General features: G+C 44.8%; 1 protein-coding gene across 4 annotated transcripts in view; it reads left to right on the top strand.

The window, feature by feature from the left end:
• Positions 1 to 19,134, top strand: part of CFAP61 (cilia and flagella associated protein 61) — a 247,992-nt gene that overhangs the window by 132,658 nt on the left and 96,200 nt on the right. For all 4 annotated transcript variants that reach the window (XM_070802104.1, XM_070802105.1, XM_070802106.1 and 1 more), the window contains exon 18: positions 7,708 to 7,835. In XM_070802104.1, coding sequence (XP_070658205.1) covers positions 7,708 to 7,835 — 128 coding nt within the window. The remainder of the gene's footprint in view (positions 1 to 7,707; positions 7,836 to 19,134) is intronic.

Below are 19,134 nucleotides of genomic sequence, written 5' to 3' on the forward strand. Positions count from 1 at the left end.
TTTACCACCTGAGTCACAAGGGAAGCCCAAGAATACTGGAGTGGGTAGCCTATCCCTTCTCCAGCAGATCTTCCTGACCCAGGAATCGAACCCGGGTCTCCTGCATTGCAGGCGGATTCTTTACCCACCAAGCTATCAGGGAAGCCCATCTTGCTGGGGCACCTATTCATCTCTCTATTTAAAATCATCCCTTTGTCTAAAAATGCTCATTTAATGCCATTAGGAAAATAGAATCATAAATGTCTCAAAAGAACATGGAGGTAAGAATCTGACCTCTCACCCATATTATGACTGGTACAGTACATAGTGGGACGGCCTATAGACACTCCTCTGTTTCATCTTTGATACGTTACTATTCCAAAATACATTTAATTTCTGTCTATAAGGTATGAGTCAATAGATAGAGCTTGTGTTTTTACTTTGCTATTAAGGAAATAAAAACAGAAACAAGCATCTAAAGCAGGATCTCCAGGGCACAGCACATCTTTAGTAGATGTTCAGACCAAGAAAAGGAAAACCTGGCTTGGCTCAGAGGGTCTTACATACCTGTTTTTCTTCGCTGTGAAAATCTGTAGTTTGAAGGAACATAAAGGAAGGACACATTGTGCTTTCTTCCAAAAATGCCTCGAGCTTCCAGCTTACAGGCAAAACAAACCCTTTGAAAGCCGTCTTCATTTGCAGTTGTCACTGAAAGACATTTCCAGGCTGGAAAGAATGTTTTATTTTTCAAGGTATTTAAAAATCGCCTATCCTAACAAAAGGAAAATGTGGCTTCTTCAGGTTACTTCTTCATACCCAATGATGAATATGTTTTTAATTAAAGCCTGGGCACAAAATTGGGTTTCCCGAGAACCATTGTGAGGCCTGATTGCTCTCCCGAGACACCCACCCTTGTGGGTACTGATGCTAACTGCTGACACCCGAGGCCACTGTGTGTATTCAGCGGTTAGAAAGGTGATTTCTGAGGCCTGGCAGCTGTTGGTGTTAAAGCTATTGTGAGGGAAACAAAAGCCATTCTGCTCTGTTCCCTAGACGCCTTTGTATCTTTGATTCAGGAGCTGTTTCATAAATGAGGTATCATTCTTTACCAGGGAATTTCATGACTGCCCGTGTTGCAGTGTCCGCGTACACTTCCTGACAGCAGAGGGGAATGTCTGAACACACCTCCTATGGAAGGAATCTTGGGTTCTGACCTCTGTGAAGATGCTTGCATCTTAAGTCTGTTAATTGGATCTTCGATTAGATGCCATCATACCACGGGCTATGCTTTCTGTTTTCTTCCCTCTAACTACCAGACTCTGCTGCTGCCAAGGCTTGTCCTGCAAGTTAATCAGAACACAGTCCACTTTGGCAGCCAGATGTACCAGGGTTAACTAGATACTCTTTCACCTAAATGGTATATTCATTATTGTCATTCAGAAAGTCTATCTAGTTTAGGAGGTTTTTGCTGCTGTTGCTGCTAAGTCACTTCAGTCGTGTCCAACTCTGTGCGACCCCAGAGACGGCAGCCCACCAGGCTCTCCTGTCCCTGGGATTCTCCAGGCAAGAACACTGGAGTGGGTTGCCATTTCCTTCTCCAATGCATGAAAGTGAAAAGTGAAAGTGAAGTTGCTCAGTCGTGTCCGACTCCTAGCGACCCCATGGACTGCAGCCCACCAGGCTCCTCTGTCCATGGGATTTTCCAGGCAAGAGTACTGGAGTGGGGTGCCATTGCCTTCTCCATTAGGAGGTTTTTAGTTGCATGTAAAAGAAACAAACTGGCCTAACCATCAAGGAAACAGGACGGGTTGCATCTTTCTCCCCAGCACTTCCTCCTTCCCTGGGCTGCACCCTTGTGTGTGAGTTTGACATTCTTCCCACTCCAGGGGAGTCTGCTTCCCCATCTCTTGGGTGTTGGGCTCAGCCTTGTGGCTTGCTTTGGCCATGCACAATATTTTTTTAATACCTTATTGAGAAATAAGTGGGCATCCTTGATGGTTCAGCAGGTGAAGAATCTGCCTGCAATGCAGAAGAAACAGGAAATGCGGGTTCAGTCCTTGGGTTGAGAAGATGCCCTGGAGGAGGAAATGGCAACCCACTCCAGTATTCTTGCCTGATAAATTCCATGGACAGAGGAGCCTGATGGGCTACAGTCCATGGGGTTGCAAAGATATTTCTTATTTTCACTCACCCTTCTTGCACTTTCGTGTTGCCATGAGAAGGACAGACCCAGCTCTCTGTCACCAAAAAAGATAAGATAGGTAGGAGAATGGACACATATATATGTGTGGCTGAGTCTCTTTGCTGTCCACCTGAAATTATCAAAACATTATTAATTGGCTATACTCCAATATGAAATAAGAATTTTAGTAAAAAAAAAAAAAGTAAAATAATCTATGAGAATATATTGTACAGCACAGGGAATATAGCCAATATTTTATAATAACTATAAATGGAGTGTAACCTTTAAAAATCATGATTCACTCAGTTGTACGCCTGAAACTTATATTTTACATTAACTCTACCTCAATAATAGATAAATTAAAAAAGGAGAGCCATGTGAGGCCAAACTGAAAACTGCAGAGTGAAGCCAAACCCTGATGAATCCCACTGACATCAACCTTCTTCCTGATGACTCAGAGTTACCTGAGTCAAAATAGATGGCGGTGTTTTAAACCACTGCACTTTGGGGCAGTTTGTTATGTAACACTGTTTGGCAATAGCTGACTAATACTTACTGCTCCTGTAACTGAAGAGCCCAAAGATAGCATGGGGTTCAGGTAGGATTTGAAAGGAATTCTTGTTCTATTTCTTTGTTATTCACTTGGAGCTTCATCCCAGAATCATTTCCCTTTTGGTGACATGATGACTGTACTGTTTCAGGCTTTACATACCCCAAGCCATCTGGAAGGCAAGAGGCTTTTCTTCTTAAATCATCACACAGAAGTCCTGAGCTTCACTCTGATTATGCCAGCAGAGGTCACATGTCTATTCCGGGTCATTGTTGAGCAAGGAGGGTGGGATTATACAACCTGGTTTGTATCAACCAGATGGGAGTGGATTGTCTTTTCCCATAATCCATGGTTTGCCTCATTAGATGTGGGAGAGAGTGAAATAGATGCTGGGAGACACCATCAATGTTAATTATGGGGAGAGTCTAAAATCTTGGAACATTGTTTTGGATTTCTATTAATACTTTATTTTTCTCAAGACATTTTCCTACCTCGTATTGCTGGGCTAGCTTGAGCTGGAGAGAGAGGATTTATCCTCTAGATCACATATGTTCCTGGGTGAATTGCAAAGCATGCAACCCACGCCCCCATGCTGCCTTAGGCACTAAAAAGTAAGTGGGAGCTTAGCTTTCCACAGGGTTTCACTGTTAAACTTCCAACTCGTGATGTCTCAGGATTTTGGGAAAATTAAAAACTGGTTTGGTCTACTAGATTTGAAGGTCTCTAACCTAGAGGATGAGTTAATGCTAATGTAATAAGAACTTGAACAAGAGACATGCTTTGTTGTGGACATCACTCCACCGACTCTTGGCCTCCATTGCTTCTGATGAGAAGTCAGCTGCAAACCCTGTTATTGTCTGGACACACAGGAAGCATCAGATTAAAATGTTTGTTGAATTTATGAATTAAAAACGGGAAGCAAGGTCTTCTGATTTTTCTAGTCTGACATTCTTTCAAGAGTATCCCGTCACTTCTTTCTAGTAAAACCTTCCCTTGTTCATTTCATGCTCCCACTGAAGCTTCTGCAGGAAAGTGAACCAAACAAATCAATCCAGGTCATTTTTTCAAACACAGGCATTAAAACAATCATCTGTGACTCTCTGTGTTTCTAAGAGTCCTCCCTGACCCTCAGTTATTTGAAAGACTGAACAAGCCTTATTATCCAATATGCTTTAGTTATTCAACACGTTTGTCATTCTGTAAATATCACTGAACACCTACTGTGCTCCAGATGCTATGAGGGATGCAGAATTGAATAGAGTTAATACTTTTTCATTAACTTTCATAAACTTCCCCCCTTTTCAAAAGGGCATCAGAGGCCAGATACACTGAAATTATAATCACAGAAAACGAGTCAATCTAATCACACTAGGACCACAGCCTTGTCTTACTCAATGAAACTAAGCCATGCCTGTGGGGCCACCTAAGACAGGCAGGTCATGGGGGACAGGGCTGACAGAATGTGGTCCACTGGAGAAGGGAATGGCAAACCACTTCAGTATTCTTACCTTGAGAACCCCACGAACAGTATGAAAAGGCAAAATGGTAGGATACTGAAAAGGAACTCCCCAGGTTAGTAGGTGCCCAATATGCTACTGGAGATCAGTGGAGAAATAACTCCAGAAAGAATGAAGGGATAGAGCCAAAGCAAAAACAATACGAAGTTGTGGATCTGACTGGTGATAGAAGCAAGATCCGATGCTATAAAGAGCAATATTGCGTAGGAACCTGGAATGTCAGGTCCATGAATCAAGGCAAATTGCAAGTGGTCAAACAGGAGATGGCAAGAGTGAACGTCAACATTCTAGGAATCAGCAAACTAAAATGGACTGGAATGGGTGAATTTAACTCAGATGACCATTATATCTACTACTGCAGGCAGGAATCCCTTAGAAGAAATGGAGTAGCCATCATGGTCAACAAAAGACTCTGAAATGCAGTACTTGGATGCAATCTCAAAAATGAGAGAATGATCTTTGTTCGTTTCCAAGGCAAACCATTCAATATCACAGAATCCAAGTCTATGCCCCAACCAGTAACGCTGAAGAAGCTGAAGTTGAATGGTTCTATGAAGACCTACAAGACCTTTTAGAACTAATACCCCAAAAAGATGTCCTTTTCATTATAGGGGACTGGAATGCCAAAGTAGGAAGTCAAGAAACACCTGGAGTAACAGACAAATTTGGCCTGGGAATACAGAATGAAGCAGGGCAAATACTAATAGATTTTGCCAAGAAAATGCACTGGTCATAGCAAACACCCTCTTCCAACAACACAAGAGAAGACTGTACACATGGACATCACAAGATGGTCAACACTGAAATCAGATTGATTATATTCTTTGCAGCCGAAGATGGAGAAGCTCTATACAGTCAAGAAAAACAAGACCAGGAGCTGACTGTGGCTCAGATCATGAATTCCTTATTGCCAAATTCAGACTTAAATTGAAAAAAGTAGGGAAAACCACTAGACCATTCAAGTATGACCTAAATCAAATCCCTTATGATTATACAGTGGAAGTGAAAAATAGATTTAAGGGCCTATATCTGATAGATAGAGTGGCTGATGAACTATGGAATGAGGTTCGTGACATTGTACAGGAGACAGGGATCAAGACCATCCCCATGGAAAAGAAATGCAAAAAAGCAAAATGGCTGTCTGAGGAGGCCTTACAAATAGCTGTGAAAAGAAGAGAAGAGAAAAGCAAAGGAGAAAAGGAAAGCTATAAGCACCTGAATGCAGAGTTCTAAAGAATAGCAAGAAGAGATAAGAAAGCCTTCCTCAGTGACCAATGCAAAGAAATAGAGGAAAACAACAGAATGGGAAAGACTAGAGATCTCTTCAAGAAAATTAGAGATACCAAAGGAACATTTCATGCAAAGATGGGCTCGATAAATGACAGAAATGGTATGGACCTAACAGAAGCAGAAGATATTAAGAAGAGGTGGCAAGAATACACAGAACAACTGTACAAAAAAGATCTTCATGACCCAGATAATCACAATAGTATGACCACTCACCTAGAGCCAGACATCCTGGAATGTGAAGTCAAGTGGGCCTTAGAAAGCATCACTACAAACAAAGCTAGTGGAGGTGATGGAATTCCAGTTGAGCTATTTCAAATCCTGAAAGATGATGCTGTGAAAGTGCTGCGCTCAATATGCCAGCAAATCTGAAAAACTCAGCAGTGGCCACAGGACTGGAAAAGGGCAGTTTTCATCCCAATCCCAAAGAAAGGCAATGCCAAAGAATGCTCAAACTACTGCACAATTGTACTCATCTCACACACTAGTAAAGCAATGCTCAAAATTCTCCAAGCCAGGCTTCAGCAGTACGTGGACCGTGAACTTCCAGATGTTCAAGCTGGTTTTAGAAAAGGCAGAGGAACCAGAGATCAAATTGTCAACATCAGCTGGATCATGGAAAAAGCAAGCGAGTTCCAGAAAAACATCTATTTCTGCTTTATTGACTATGCCAAAGCCTTTGACTGTGTGGATCACAATAAACTGTGGAAAATTCTGAAAGAGATGGGAATAGCAGACCACCTGACCTACCTCTTGAGAAACCTATATGCAGGTCAGGAAGCAACAGTTAGAACTGGACATGGAACAACAGACTGGTTCCAAAGAGGAAAAGGAGTATGTCAAGGCTGTATATTGTCACCCTGCTTATTTACCTTATAGGCAGAGTACATCATGAGAAACACTGGGCTGGAAGAAGCACAAGCTGGTATCGAGATTGCCGGGAGAAATATCAATAACCTCAGATATGCAGATGACTCCACCCTTATGGCAGAAAGTGAAGAGGAACTAAAAAGCCTCTTGATGAAAGTGAAAGAGGAGAGTGAAAAAGTTGGCTTAAAGCTCAACATTCTGAAAACGAAGATCATGGCATCTGGTCCCATTACTTCATGGGAAATAGATGGGGAAACAGTGAAAACAGTGTCAGACTTTATTTTTCTGGGCTCCAAAATCACTGCAGATGTGACTGCAGCCATGAAATTAAAAGATGCTTATTCCTTTGAAGAAAAGTTATGACCAAACTAGATAGCATATTGAAAAGCAGAGACATTACTTTGCCAACAAATGTCCATCTAGTCAAGGCTATGGTTTTTCCTGTGGTCATGTATGGATGTGAGAGTTGGACTGTGAAGAAAGCTGAGCGCTGAAGAATTGATGCTTTTGAACTGTGGTGTTGGAGAAGACTCTTGAGAGTCCCTTGGACAGCAAGGAGATCCAACCAGTCCATTCTAAAGGAGATCGGTCCTGGGTGTTCTTTGGAAGGAATGATGCTAAAGCTGAAACTCCAGTACTTTGGCCACCTCATGCGAAGAGTTGACTCATTGGAAAAGACTGTGATGCTGGGAGGGATTGGGGGCAGGAGGAGAAGGGGACGACAGAGGATGAGATGGCTGGATGGCATCATCGACTCGATGGATGTGAGTCGAAGTGAACTCTGGGAGTTGGTGATGGACAGGGAGGCCTGGCATGCTGCGATTCATAGGATTGCAAAGAGTCAGACACGACTGAGCAACTGAGATGAACTGAACTGAACTGAATACTTTTCATCAAAAACCCGGCTACTGTAATCCAGTCATTCACAGTTTCAAGAAAACCCTAGACAGAAGGGAAGATTTAGGTCTTTGATGAAACTACAATTTCTCAGGGTGCAGCTTGCCTGTCTTCCTGTGGGATTATTCACCTTATCATATCTAGTCATAGATGGCCTCAGTTCAATATAAAACATCTGTTAATAATAAGACAAAAAGTGATCTAGATTAAGCATTTTGATGTGCACCAGCCTAGGTATTACATATATTCCCATATTCTTACATTCATTTATTTGACATTCCTTCCTGTAAAACTCCTCAGGGCTGTGCAGGGGCATTTTTCAGTTTGCTGTGCTGGTAATATTCTGGTTAAGCAATTGCCAATTTGGGAATGCAGACTCAGCTATGTTTTCCTCAAGTCCATTTCCTCTTTGTGCTTTTTTCCAGTTGAGTTATGCCTTGAACCATACAAACAGAAAACTATCGTTGGAACCTAAAATAACTGTCAATGCCAAGATTGTTGTCGTTGGCGCATCCAACGTTGGAATTTCCTTCCTAGAAACGTTGGTGTTTTGGTAAGTTGTTTTACTTTATTTATTAGTTTGTTTTTAAAGGGGCCTTTTTCTTCCCACACCTGAGAGAGTCCCTTGAAAAGATTTTTTTTCAACACCTCACATACCTTGCCTATGTAGATTAATAAAAAGAATGAATCAGAGGAATATTCTAGACCAGAGGTTGGCAAGCTCTAGCCTCTCAGGTCAAAGCAGATCCACCTGCTTTTGAAAATAAAGCTTTACAGGAACACAGTAATGCTCACCTATTTATGCTTCGTCTCTCTTTTGTCACTACAGTGGCAACTTTGAGTAGCCGTGACAGGGACCATGTGGCCCGCAGTGACTAGTATATGTCACTCTGACCCTTTCGAGGTGTTTTTCAGCCCGGTTCTGTACTAGTGCTCGCTTTTTGGCTGAATTATAAGAATCACCTAGAGCATTTGTTGGAGATGTAGATTCCCAGACCTTGTAGACATATGGAAGGAGAAAGTTCCCATGGGGGGCCCTGGGAACTTGTATTTTAACAGATGTTCTATGTGATCAAGCAGGTGTGGGGATGGACCAGTTTTGACTTTATGCATCAAGAACAGGCTTCAGAGGTGGCAGGCAGGCCAGGATGTTTCTTTCGACCCCTGCATTTTGGGTGCCAGGGGACAGAGTACCTGCCCTCAATACCTCAGTTCCCCCAGGACAATTGAGGTTCATGCATCTGTTTGAGCTGTTTTCTATTATCCTTGAAGCAATGCATAATTTCTGCCCATTGTCCTGATAGGTGATTCCTGAGTCTTCTCAGCTCCCCCCCACTAGCTTTCTATTTGCTCACCAAATTTCAGTTCCTCTTTAACAGGAAGAGCCCCAGGTTATTGTCCAAGAACTTGTGTTTGTGGCCTGGTATCTCCACCACCGGCACGGAACTGCCAGTGTGTGCCTGACTTCTCTCAGATCCAGGTTACTTTTATAAAAAGTCTCCACGTGTTTTCAAAGACCCTGGTTTGGAGGAAATGCAGACTCCTAAGTTAGAGAATATTTCTTTCCCAAAATCTTTTGCTCAGGATCACATGAGAAAACTTTGGCTACCGTTCAAAACTGTAGGTGCTAAGAGGGGATTGGGCAAAGGGGGAAAGATATCCCCACAACTGAGTGGTGAGGGCTAAACAAGGAAAGGGGCAGAGGCAAGGAACCCTAGAAGGTATTTGTTCCTGGTGGACAGGGGGATGAGCTAACCCCAGGTGATTAGTTTACTCATCTGACCTCACATTTAATGGAAGATTTTTTCACTTCCTAGCCAGTTTGTTCAGTTATTCAGAACACACCCTTAGTTAACCAGATTTAAGTCACCTGTCTTTAATTTTTTTTAATTAATTAATTTTTGGTTGTGCTGGGTCACCATTGCTGGGCATGGGCTTTCTCTAGTTGTGGCGAGCGGGGGCTACTCTTTGCTGTGGTGTGCTGGCTTCTCTTCTGAAGAGCACAGGCTCTGGGTGCCGGCTCAGTAGTTGTGGCGTGCGGGTTTAGTTGCTCTGAGGCACGTGGAATCTTCCTGGACCAGGGATTGACCCCATGTCATCTGCGTTGGCAGGCAGATTCAGATCCACTGTACCACCAGCAAAGTCCTAATTAAAAAAATAATAATAATAAATATATATATTTGGTAGTGCTGAGTCTTGGTCGCGGCACGCAGAATCTTCCACCTTCGTTGCAACATTCATGCCAACTGTAAGATGCAGCATGCAGGATCTAGTTCTCTGAGCAGGGGTTGAACCTGGGCCCCCTGCATTGGGAGCACGGAGTCTTAGCTGCTGGACAGCCAGGGAAGTCCCATAGGTCTCCTGTCTTTATTGAAATTAGAACAAAGTTCACAGGCTTTAAATACTGTGGTCAGTTTACTGCAATCTTCTTGCATTGCAAGAAAGGAATCATGAGATGCACTCAGGAAACTTCCTGTTCACTGCCTGTGCCATTCTGTAGTCTGAAGTCTTCCCTGTTCTTACAGGACGCCTCACCTAAGATTCTGAACAGCAGTTGTGTGCAGCCATTTTTGAATGATGAATGATCTGGGTGGAGTTGTGAAATTATAGTAGAGAAGAAGTTATCATAAACAGATCTTAAATTTTAATTTAGCTATATATCCAGTCATTATGTCTTGTTAAAAATGATTACATTGATACATACACATATAATTTTCTTTTTATGGAATCAACTTAGATTTAATAAAGACAGGTATAAATTTTGATATAAGTACTTGGTTGATTAAATTCCTCAATCAGACAGACCTTTTTAAAGCATTTTAAAGCACTCGTGCTTCTCTATCATCGTTGCACAGATTACGTCCACTAAAAATAGACCAGTATCAGTTTACGGATATCTAATCCCGAAGAGAGGAAATAGTTCTCTCATTATGTTCTCTAATTATTTCAAATCAGCAATCACCATAGTAACCTGCTGTAGATTTTACTTAACAGTTTAACTGCCATTTGAAATGGATTTTATAAATGATTCGAGTTGGAATGAAATGGAAGAAACACAGTTTTCACCAAGCACTGACCTCCAGTGAGGATTAAATCCACATTTTGGAGGCAAGATTTAGGAGTCGCCTTCCTGTGCTCCTGCTCTGTGTTATTAAACCCAGGTGGGGCCCTGTAGTTTCCAGAAAATCCATCTGAGGCCCAGTACAACAACCTCTTTTTCCAGAAAATCTGGTCACCCTGTCATCTGGTGACAAAGCAAACACAACTCTTTGTTCTTTCATTGTTTACATGCAGAAAAACTGCAAAGCACCTTGGGTCTCCTCTTCAGACACCAAAAGCAGCCCTTGCAGAAGTTCTTGGCCTTGTCATGTTCTTCTTTCCCCAAGCGCCATGACGCTACTAGGATGTTGATGTGATTTGTCCACAGTCACCAACTAACGCATCAGGGGGCTTCCCTCATAGCTTGCCTGCAACTAGGAGACCCCAGTTCGATTCCTGGGTCGGGAAGCTCCACTGGAGAAGGGATAGGCTACCCACTTCAGTATTCTTGGGCTTCTCTGATGGCTCAGCTGGTAAAGAATCCGCCTGCAATGCGGGAAACCTGGGTTCTATCCCTGGGTTGGGAAGATCCCCTGGAGAAGAGAAAGGCTACCCACTCCAGTATTCTGTCCTGGAGAATCGCAAAGAAGATCACAAAGAGTCAGACACAGCTGAGCAACTTTCACTTTCACCAACTAACACAGATACCCGGGTGTGAGCTCCACGTGGGGAGGGAGTGTTGAGGGGATGTTTGGGGTTTTGGATTTTAGTACAACATTGTCTGGTCCTCAGCTGCTACCCACCCACAGGCACGCCTGCTCAGAGGACACCCTTCCTGTCTGGTCATCAGGCTAGTGGATTGCTCGGTGACTTCTTCTTGTCCTTATGAGGGCAAGGCCTCCTGGGCCTTCCAGTGCCCGGTGACATGACTGGCAGGCATTTCTAGAGACACACACCACCTGCCATGTGCGTCCATGTCCTCCTGGTTCTGGTGAATCCTCTGGTGCTGAGTTGAGTGGCCTTAGACTTTCTACGGTCTCTGTCAACCCTCCTGAGCCAGCCCTGCCTGGCTGATACAAAGGGGAAAGGGGAGGGTGACTCAGGGTGGAGGGGAGGCTCAGCTAACTGGTCCCCCATCTCCCACACCCAGGTCTTGTGCATCTGTCTTCTGAGGGCACTGTGCCCAAGCAACTCTGCAAGGGGCAGAGGAGGGAACGTGTTCAGAACCCCAGGCCCCACCTGGAGGGCACATCCTGGCCTCCTTCCCCATCACCCACCTTGCCGGGACATGTGCCCCCATGGTGGGGACCAGGGGCTGGGCAGGGGGAGGACAGCAGGCATGCCAGGGAGCTTTCTTGAGGTGGGGGGCATAGAGTAGAAAACCCCCACTCATCTGTGGAATAGAGGGCAGTAAAGTGGAGGGAAAAGGGAATTTTTAAGACTCTTTGCTGTGTTTTTCATCGTGCCCAAGACATTCAGGTGATGGACGTGAGCTATATTAAAACTGTAGTTTTCATGATTGATAGGTGGTGTTTGTTTGGCTGCCTGGCCCGTTGGGACAGAAAGGTGTTGTCTTAGGCATTGTAGTTGTTTGGTCTTATCCTTCCTGGTCCTTCTGCTTAAAACCCCAAACACTGGTTTTTGGCAGAAAGCTCTTGGCCTCAGCCATCAGTTCCCCTGCTAAGGGAGGGACATGGCAGGGGACCCCCAGTCCTGCCAACCCTGAGGTGCTGTCACACCAGGAGCTCCACCAACTCTGTCAGAGTTTAGTCTAAGTCCCCGTTCTCAGATCAAGAGCCAGGTCCAGAGGGGAGCTTCCATCACCTGTCAGGGAGATGCTGTGTCCTAAAGGAGAGCTTTGCAAGGAAGTCAGAAAGCTCTTTCCAAAAAGCAAGGGACCTCTTTCCTCATAGCCAGTCATATTTTTACCAGCTCCTTGTTCCTGCAGAACTCTCCAAATGCAATGCTTTCACAGTGTTGGGCTTTCCACAACGGTACTCCAAAATCAGTTTTAAAAAAGAATTATGGACATGCTCTACCAAAAAAGGGGGGTGGGATAAGAACCAGGTCCATGAACTCATTTTATGTCTTATGTCCTTTTTACTCGAAAGTTCGGTCTGTATTCCAGCGAGATAAGCATCACCTGGGAGCTTATTAGAAACACAGAGCCTCAGGCCCTGCCACCGTCAGTATCCTAGATAGACATTTTATCTTCCAGAATTGTACACAACAGCTTCTTCCTTCTGTCTTTGTCATCAAGCCACTGAGCTGAAGCAGTTACTGTTTGATTCTGTTTCAGCTCATGTGTCTCTATGCCTTGTGTATTATATTATTTACTCCCAATTATGGAGCAGCCCCTTTTAATCCATTACTTTAAAATCTTTCCTAATTCAATTCTGATGTAAAGAATCTCTCGAGGAGCCTCTAATGGCCCTAGAGAAACGCATGAATGAACCCTGAGATGACAGTGACTGAAAGCAGCCCCGGGTGGTGTCCCCACAACTCTGGGTGGTTGGAGGAAGATGCCCTTTGGTTCTCGGGGAGCTCCAGTGGGCGCCAGGCCCCCCACTGCCTCGTCTTCCACTCCTGCCCCCAGGAAGAGGTGTCAAAATTCCCACCGTGTCATCTCACCCCAGGGTGGAGTTTCTGGTTTTCATCGGCCCCTGATCCCACATCCCCGTGGGCATGTCAAGGTAACTAAGAACAGCCTGGAACTACAGGGCACGTTTGTGAAGCCGCGGTTGTGCCAGGTGCCCGGAACACGCGCTATCAGGTGGCACAGGACCATGCCGTGCCAGCGTAACTGTGGATCTGGCGGCTGCAGCCAAGCGCTCACAACTTAATGAGGCTTCTTATCTCCACCTTTGTCTGAGGACAGCTGAGGTCGTCAGTGTGGCCTGTCACTAATTAGGTGATTCATTAAGTAGTGCTTACGTGCTGATCTCGGAGCTGAACCCCAGCGAACAGGTTGCTGGCTGTCCTGTTGTGTACTGCTGGCCTCTGCCCCAGGGATTGAGGGCCCTGTGCTGGCTCCGATCGCCCTCTGGGTACCCCGGAAATGTGAGGTGGCGGCCGGGCCGTGGCACCTGCTGTGGAGCAGGCAAGAGATCCCTGGGGCAAGTCACATATCACATCTTGTTGCGTTGGCATCACGATGGGGCCTGTGGTGGGGGTGTGGTGGCGGGGGGGGGGAGGAGGGCTGGTACAGAGGCCCCTCTGATGGCCTGGGGAGATGGAAGGTGAGGGGCGGGGACAGTGCCTCCCCAGGCAGAAGGAGCTGGCATCCCGCATCCAGAAAAGACTGATCCAGAGCCGTCCTCATCACCATCAGCTTTCCGAACCTGATCCTAGTATTGAAGCGCACAGGCATCCCTGGGTTTTCCTGCATTTTGCAGATACTGCATTGTTTTTACAAATTGAAGGTTTGTGGAAGCCCTGCGTTGTCAGATGATGGTTACCATTTTATAGGAAAAACTTATTTTTTAGTTAGTATGTTGTTTTTGTAGACACATGTTATTGTGCACTGAATAGACTATAGTGTTTTGCAAACATAACTTTTGTGTGCACTGGGAAACCAAAACAAACAAACAAACAAACAGGTGACTCACTTTATAGGGATATTGGCTTTATTGTGGGTCTGAAACCAAATCCACAGTATCTCTGAGGTGGCCTGTGACTAAGGTTAAATGAAAGTATCTTCGTTTACTGACAGCATTCCTTCCTGCTCTCTTCAGGAGATCTTTTCTCATTTCCAGTGGCTCATTTTAGAGGCTCCCAGAAATAAAGGAAAGCAGCCTCTCTGAGCAATGTCAGGCCTTTTTGGGGATCAGCTAACTGCCGTGTTTTGTGGGTTCTCTGAGCCCCTGGGGTGAAAGATGTTAAATAGGAAGCACTTTCTCCATGATGGCACGAAACATAAACCACACATGTGGACCAGTGACAGTCACCTGCTCAGCCTCCAGCCCCTGCAATCAGCTCATTTTCAAATGATGACATTGGCCCCTATCTTGGTTTGCATTCATGCAAATGCTGAAAACAAAGAATTTGGTGCCAGTAGTTTATTTGGGGAGAAGACAATAGCACCCCACTTCAGTACTCTTGTCTGGAAAATCCCATGGACGGAGGAGCCTGGTAGGCGGCAGTCCAGGGGTTGCATAGAGTTGGACACGACTGAGCGACTTCACTTTCACTTTTCACTTTCATGCATTGGAGAAGGAAATGGCAACCCACTCCAGTGTTCTTGCCTGGAGAATCCCAGGGACCGGAAAGCCTGGTGGGCTGCTGTCTATGGGGTCGCACAGAGTCGGACACAACTGAAGTGACTTAGCAGCAGCAGCAGAAGTTTATTTGGAGGTGATCTCTGAGAACTACCTGAGTAAGCAGGTGAGATGGGACAGGCAGGAAAGCCAGCAAATCCCCCAGATCATGTGCCTTTGGGTCATTGTAGACACTGAGGCTCAGTGCTGCCAGGACCTGCAGGGTCACATCTGGGAGCTGTCCCTCTGTGCTCAAGGAAGCAGGTATTTACCCACCAATTCTTGTCCATCTGGTCACTCTTGGGCTATGCTTCCATCCTGTTCTTCAAGCTGCCACAGTCAGGGGGTGACCCTGGGCAGAGAAGGCAGGAAAGCACTGAGGCAGGAGGATCATTTACAGGAGATGTGTGTGTGTGAGGGGGGGTCCCCTCCTAACCTGGTTTCTTTTGTTTGGTCTCCTTTCTTTTGGTTTTTAAAAATACTTATTTGGCTGCGCCCAGCCTTAGTTGTGGCGAGCAGGATCTAGTTCCCTGACCAAGGGTGGAACCCAGTCCTCTGCACTGGGAGCGTGTAGTCTTAGCCACTGGACCACCAGGGAAGTCTATATTCTCTTTTCTTAATATTTACACCATTGCCCTTTAACGATGGAGAAGGCGATGGCACCCTACTCCAGTACTCTTGCCTGGAGAATCCCAGGGACGGGGGAGCCTGGTGGGCTGCAGTCCATGGGGTCGCTAGGAGTCGGACACGACTGAGCGACTTCACTTTCACTTTTCACTCTCATGCATTGGAGAAGGAAATGGCAACCCACTCCGGTGATCTTGCCTGGAGAATCCCAGGGACGGGGGAGCCTGGTGGGCTGCCGTCTACGGGGTCACACAGAGTCAGACACGACCGAAGCGACTTAGCAACAGCAGCAGCAGCCCTTTAACAAAGTGGGCGGGTCTAGACAAAGGCAGAGGGAAGAGAGGCAAGAAGAGAAAACCGTGTCAGGAGGCTGTCCTGATCTGCCACCTCTGTCCCCAGGCATCCTGGAGGCTCTAGAGAGAACCCAGGCGTTCTGCTCCTCCAAAACCTCAGTGGGAACAAAGTGGGCAAGAAGCTTCCTGGGTCGGGAAGATCCCCTGGAGAAGGAAATGGCAACCCACTCCAGTACTCTTGCCTGGGAAATCCCATGGACAGAGGAGCCCGGTGAGCTACAGTTCATGGGGTAGCAAAAGAGTCAGACATAACTCAGTGACTAAAACAACAACTTTTTATAAAAGCAACAGTTTGCGAAAATTCCAAACTCTACAATTCTATAATCAAAGCTACTTTTCTGGGTAAGGGTGACTAGGTGGTAGTTACAAAAAGACAACTTCCTGAGACCCTGTTCCTGTGGTAACAATCCAGCAGAGTTGCAGTGCACACAAGGAATGTGTATTTTTAAGACTCTCCAGGTAATTTTTACACACAGCCAGGTTTAATCACCATTTATGGAGACTTTTCCTCAAACTTGGCAGTCTTAGCCATAAGGAAACCTATTTTCCCCCCTCTGATTGCTCATTGTAATTGAGCTGTTTTTATGGGCTGTGTCTTCCAAACCACATTTTCTGATTCTCAACAAATCATATAACTTCTAAGTCACATTGTTACTTTGGGGCTTACCAGGCATAATTATTAACATATCATTAAACATTGCATAGCTGAAGCCATTGCCCCAGGTTCATAGTATTTACGTGTTGAATTGGACCCAGTAGAAAGCATTTCACAAAGCTTCATGCTTCAGCTATTCACCATGAAGAATGAAGGCCCAAGAAGATACCTGCCAAGCATGAGGAAACCTGCCCTGACTGTGTCAATAAAGCTTTCCTAACCTTCAGTATGTGCCCAAAGCATAGCACCCTCCTCACCCTCCCCGCCCGGAAGTGATCTCACCTGCTTTTTAAAACTATCCAGGTCTTTTTATTTACTTCTTTTTATTTTATTTTTGGCTGCACTGGGTCTTTGTTGCTACATGGTCTTTCTCTAGTTGCAGCGAATGGGGGTTACTCTTTGTTGCGGTACATGGCTTCTCACTGTGGTGGCTTCTTGTTGCAGAGCACAGGCTCTATCTAGGGTGCATGGGATTCAGTATTTGTGGCCCACAGCTTTAGTTGCTCCGTGGCATGTGGAATCCTCCCAGACCAGGGACTGAACCTGTGTCTCCTACATTGGCAGGTGGATTCTTAGCCACTTGACCACCAGGGAAGGCAACTCTCATTTGCTATTGAATTCCCACAATGCTTGTTTTTTCCAGTCTTGAGGGATGATTCTGATTCTGTCTTGTACTTTGCTACCTCTCGTGTGTGAAGGATTTCCAGTTTGCCTTTTACAGGTGCCATCTTGGTATTTACACCTTGCACATGCTCAAAGGATAAATGTATGGCATTTTTCAGTTCCGTTCCGTCACTCAGTTGTGTCTGACTATTTGCGACCCCATGGACTTTGCGACCCCCAGGAAGCATGCCAGGGTTCCCTGTCCATCACTAACTCCCAGAGCTTGCTCAAACTCATATCCATTGAGTCAGTGATGGATCCAACCATCTCATCCTCATTCTCTTACTGCCTTCAGTCTTTCCCAGCATCAGGGTGTTTTCCAATGAGTCAGTTCTTTGCATCAGGTGGCCAAAGTATTGGAGTTTCAGCGTCAGCATCAGTTCCTTCCAATGAATATTCAGGACTGATTTCCTTTAGGATGGACTGGTTGGATGTCCTTGCAGTCCTAGGGACTCTCAAGAGTCTTCTCCAACACCACAGTTGAAAAGCATCAATTCTTCAGCACTCAGCTTTCTTTATAGTCCAGCTCTCACATCCATACATGACTACTGGAAAAACCATAGCTTTAACTAGACAGACCTTTGTGGCAAAGTAATGTCTCTGCTTTTTAATATGCCATCTAGGTTGGTCATAACTTTTCTTCCAGGGAGCAAGCATCTTTTAATTTAATGGCTGCAGTCACCATCTGCAGTGATTTTGGAGCCCCCCAAAATAAAGTCTCTCACTGTTTCCATTGTTTTCCCATCTGTTTGCCATGACGTGATAGGACTGGATGCCATGATCTTAGTTTTCTGAATGTTGAGTTTTAAGCCAACTTTTTCTCACTCCTCATTGACTTTCATCAAGTGGCTCTTTAGTTCTTCGCTTTCTACCATAAGGGTGGTGTCATCTGCATATCTGAGGTTATTAATATTTCTCCCAGCAATCTTGATTCCAGCTTGTGTTTCATCCAGCCCAGCATTTCTCATGATGTACTCTGCATATAAGTTAAATAAGCAGGGTGACAAAATACAGCTTTGGTGTATTCCTTTCCTGATTTGGAACCAGTCTGTTGTTCCATGTCCAGTTCTAACTGTTGCTTCTTGACCTGCATACAGATTTCTCAGGAGGCAGGTCATGTGGTCTGGTACTCCCATCTCTTGAAGAATTTTCTGCAGTTTGTTGTGATCCACAAAGTCAAAGGCTTTGGCATAGTCAGTAAAGCAGACATAGATGTTTTTCTGGAACTCTCTTGCTTTTTCTTTGATCTAATGGATGTTGGCAATTTGATCTCTGTTTGCTCTGCCTTTTCTAAATCCAGTTTGAACATCTGGAAGTTCACAGTTCATGTACTGCTGAAGCCTGGCTTGGAGCATTTTGAGCATTACTTTACTAGCGTGTGAGACGAGTGCAATTGTGCGGTAGTTTGAGCATTCTTTGGCATTGCCTTTCTTTGGGATTGGAATGAAAACTGACCTTTTCCAGTCCTGTGGCCACTGCTGAGTTTTCCAAATTTGCTGGCATATTGAGTACAGTACTTTCACAGCATCATCTTTTAGGATTTGAAATAGCTCAACTGAAATTCCACCACTTCCACTAGCTTTGTTCATAGTGATGCTTCCTAAGGCCCACTTGACTTCACATTCTAGGATGTCTGGCTCTAGGTGAGTGATCACACCATCATGGTTATCTGGGTCATGAAGATCTTTTTTGTTTAGTTCTTCTGTGTATTGTTGCCACCTCTTCTCAATATCTTCTGCTTCTGTTAGGTCCATACCATTTCTGTCCTTTATTGAGCACATCTTTGCATGAAATGTTCCTTTGGTATCTCTAATTTTCTTGAAGAGATCTCTAGTCTTTCCCATTCTATTGATTTTCTCTATTTCTTTGCATTGATCGCTGAGGAAGGCTTTCTTATCTCTCCTTGCTATTCTTTGGAACTCTACATTCAAGTGGGTGTATATATCCTTTTCCCCTTTGCTTTTCACTTCTCTTCTTTTCACAGCTATTTGGAAGGCCTCCTCAGACAACCATTTTGCCTTTCTTTTCTTGGGGATGGTCTTGATCACTGCCTCCCGTACAATGTCACAAACCTCATTCCATAGTTCTTCAGGCACTCTATCAGATTTAACCCCTTGAATTTATTTCTTACTTCCACTGTCTAATCATAAGGGATTTGATTTAGGTCATACCTGAATGTTCTAGTGGTTTTCCCTACTTTCTTCAATTTAAGTCTGACTTGGGCAATAAGGAGTTCATGATCTGAGCCACAGTCAGCTC

The sequence above is a fragment of the Bos indicus genome, chromosome 13, assembly GCF_029378745.1.
Source record: "Bos indicus isolate NIAB-ARS_2022 breed Sahiwal x Tharparkar chromosome 13, NIAB-ARS_B.indTharparkar_mat_pri_1.0, whole genome shotgun sequence".
Lineage (NCBI taxonomy): Eukaryota > Metazoa > Chordata > Mammalia > Artiodactyla > Bovidae > Bos > Bos indicus.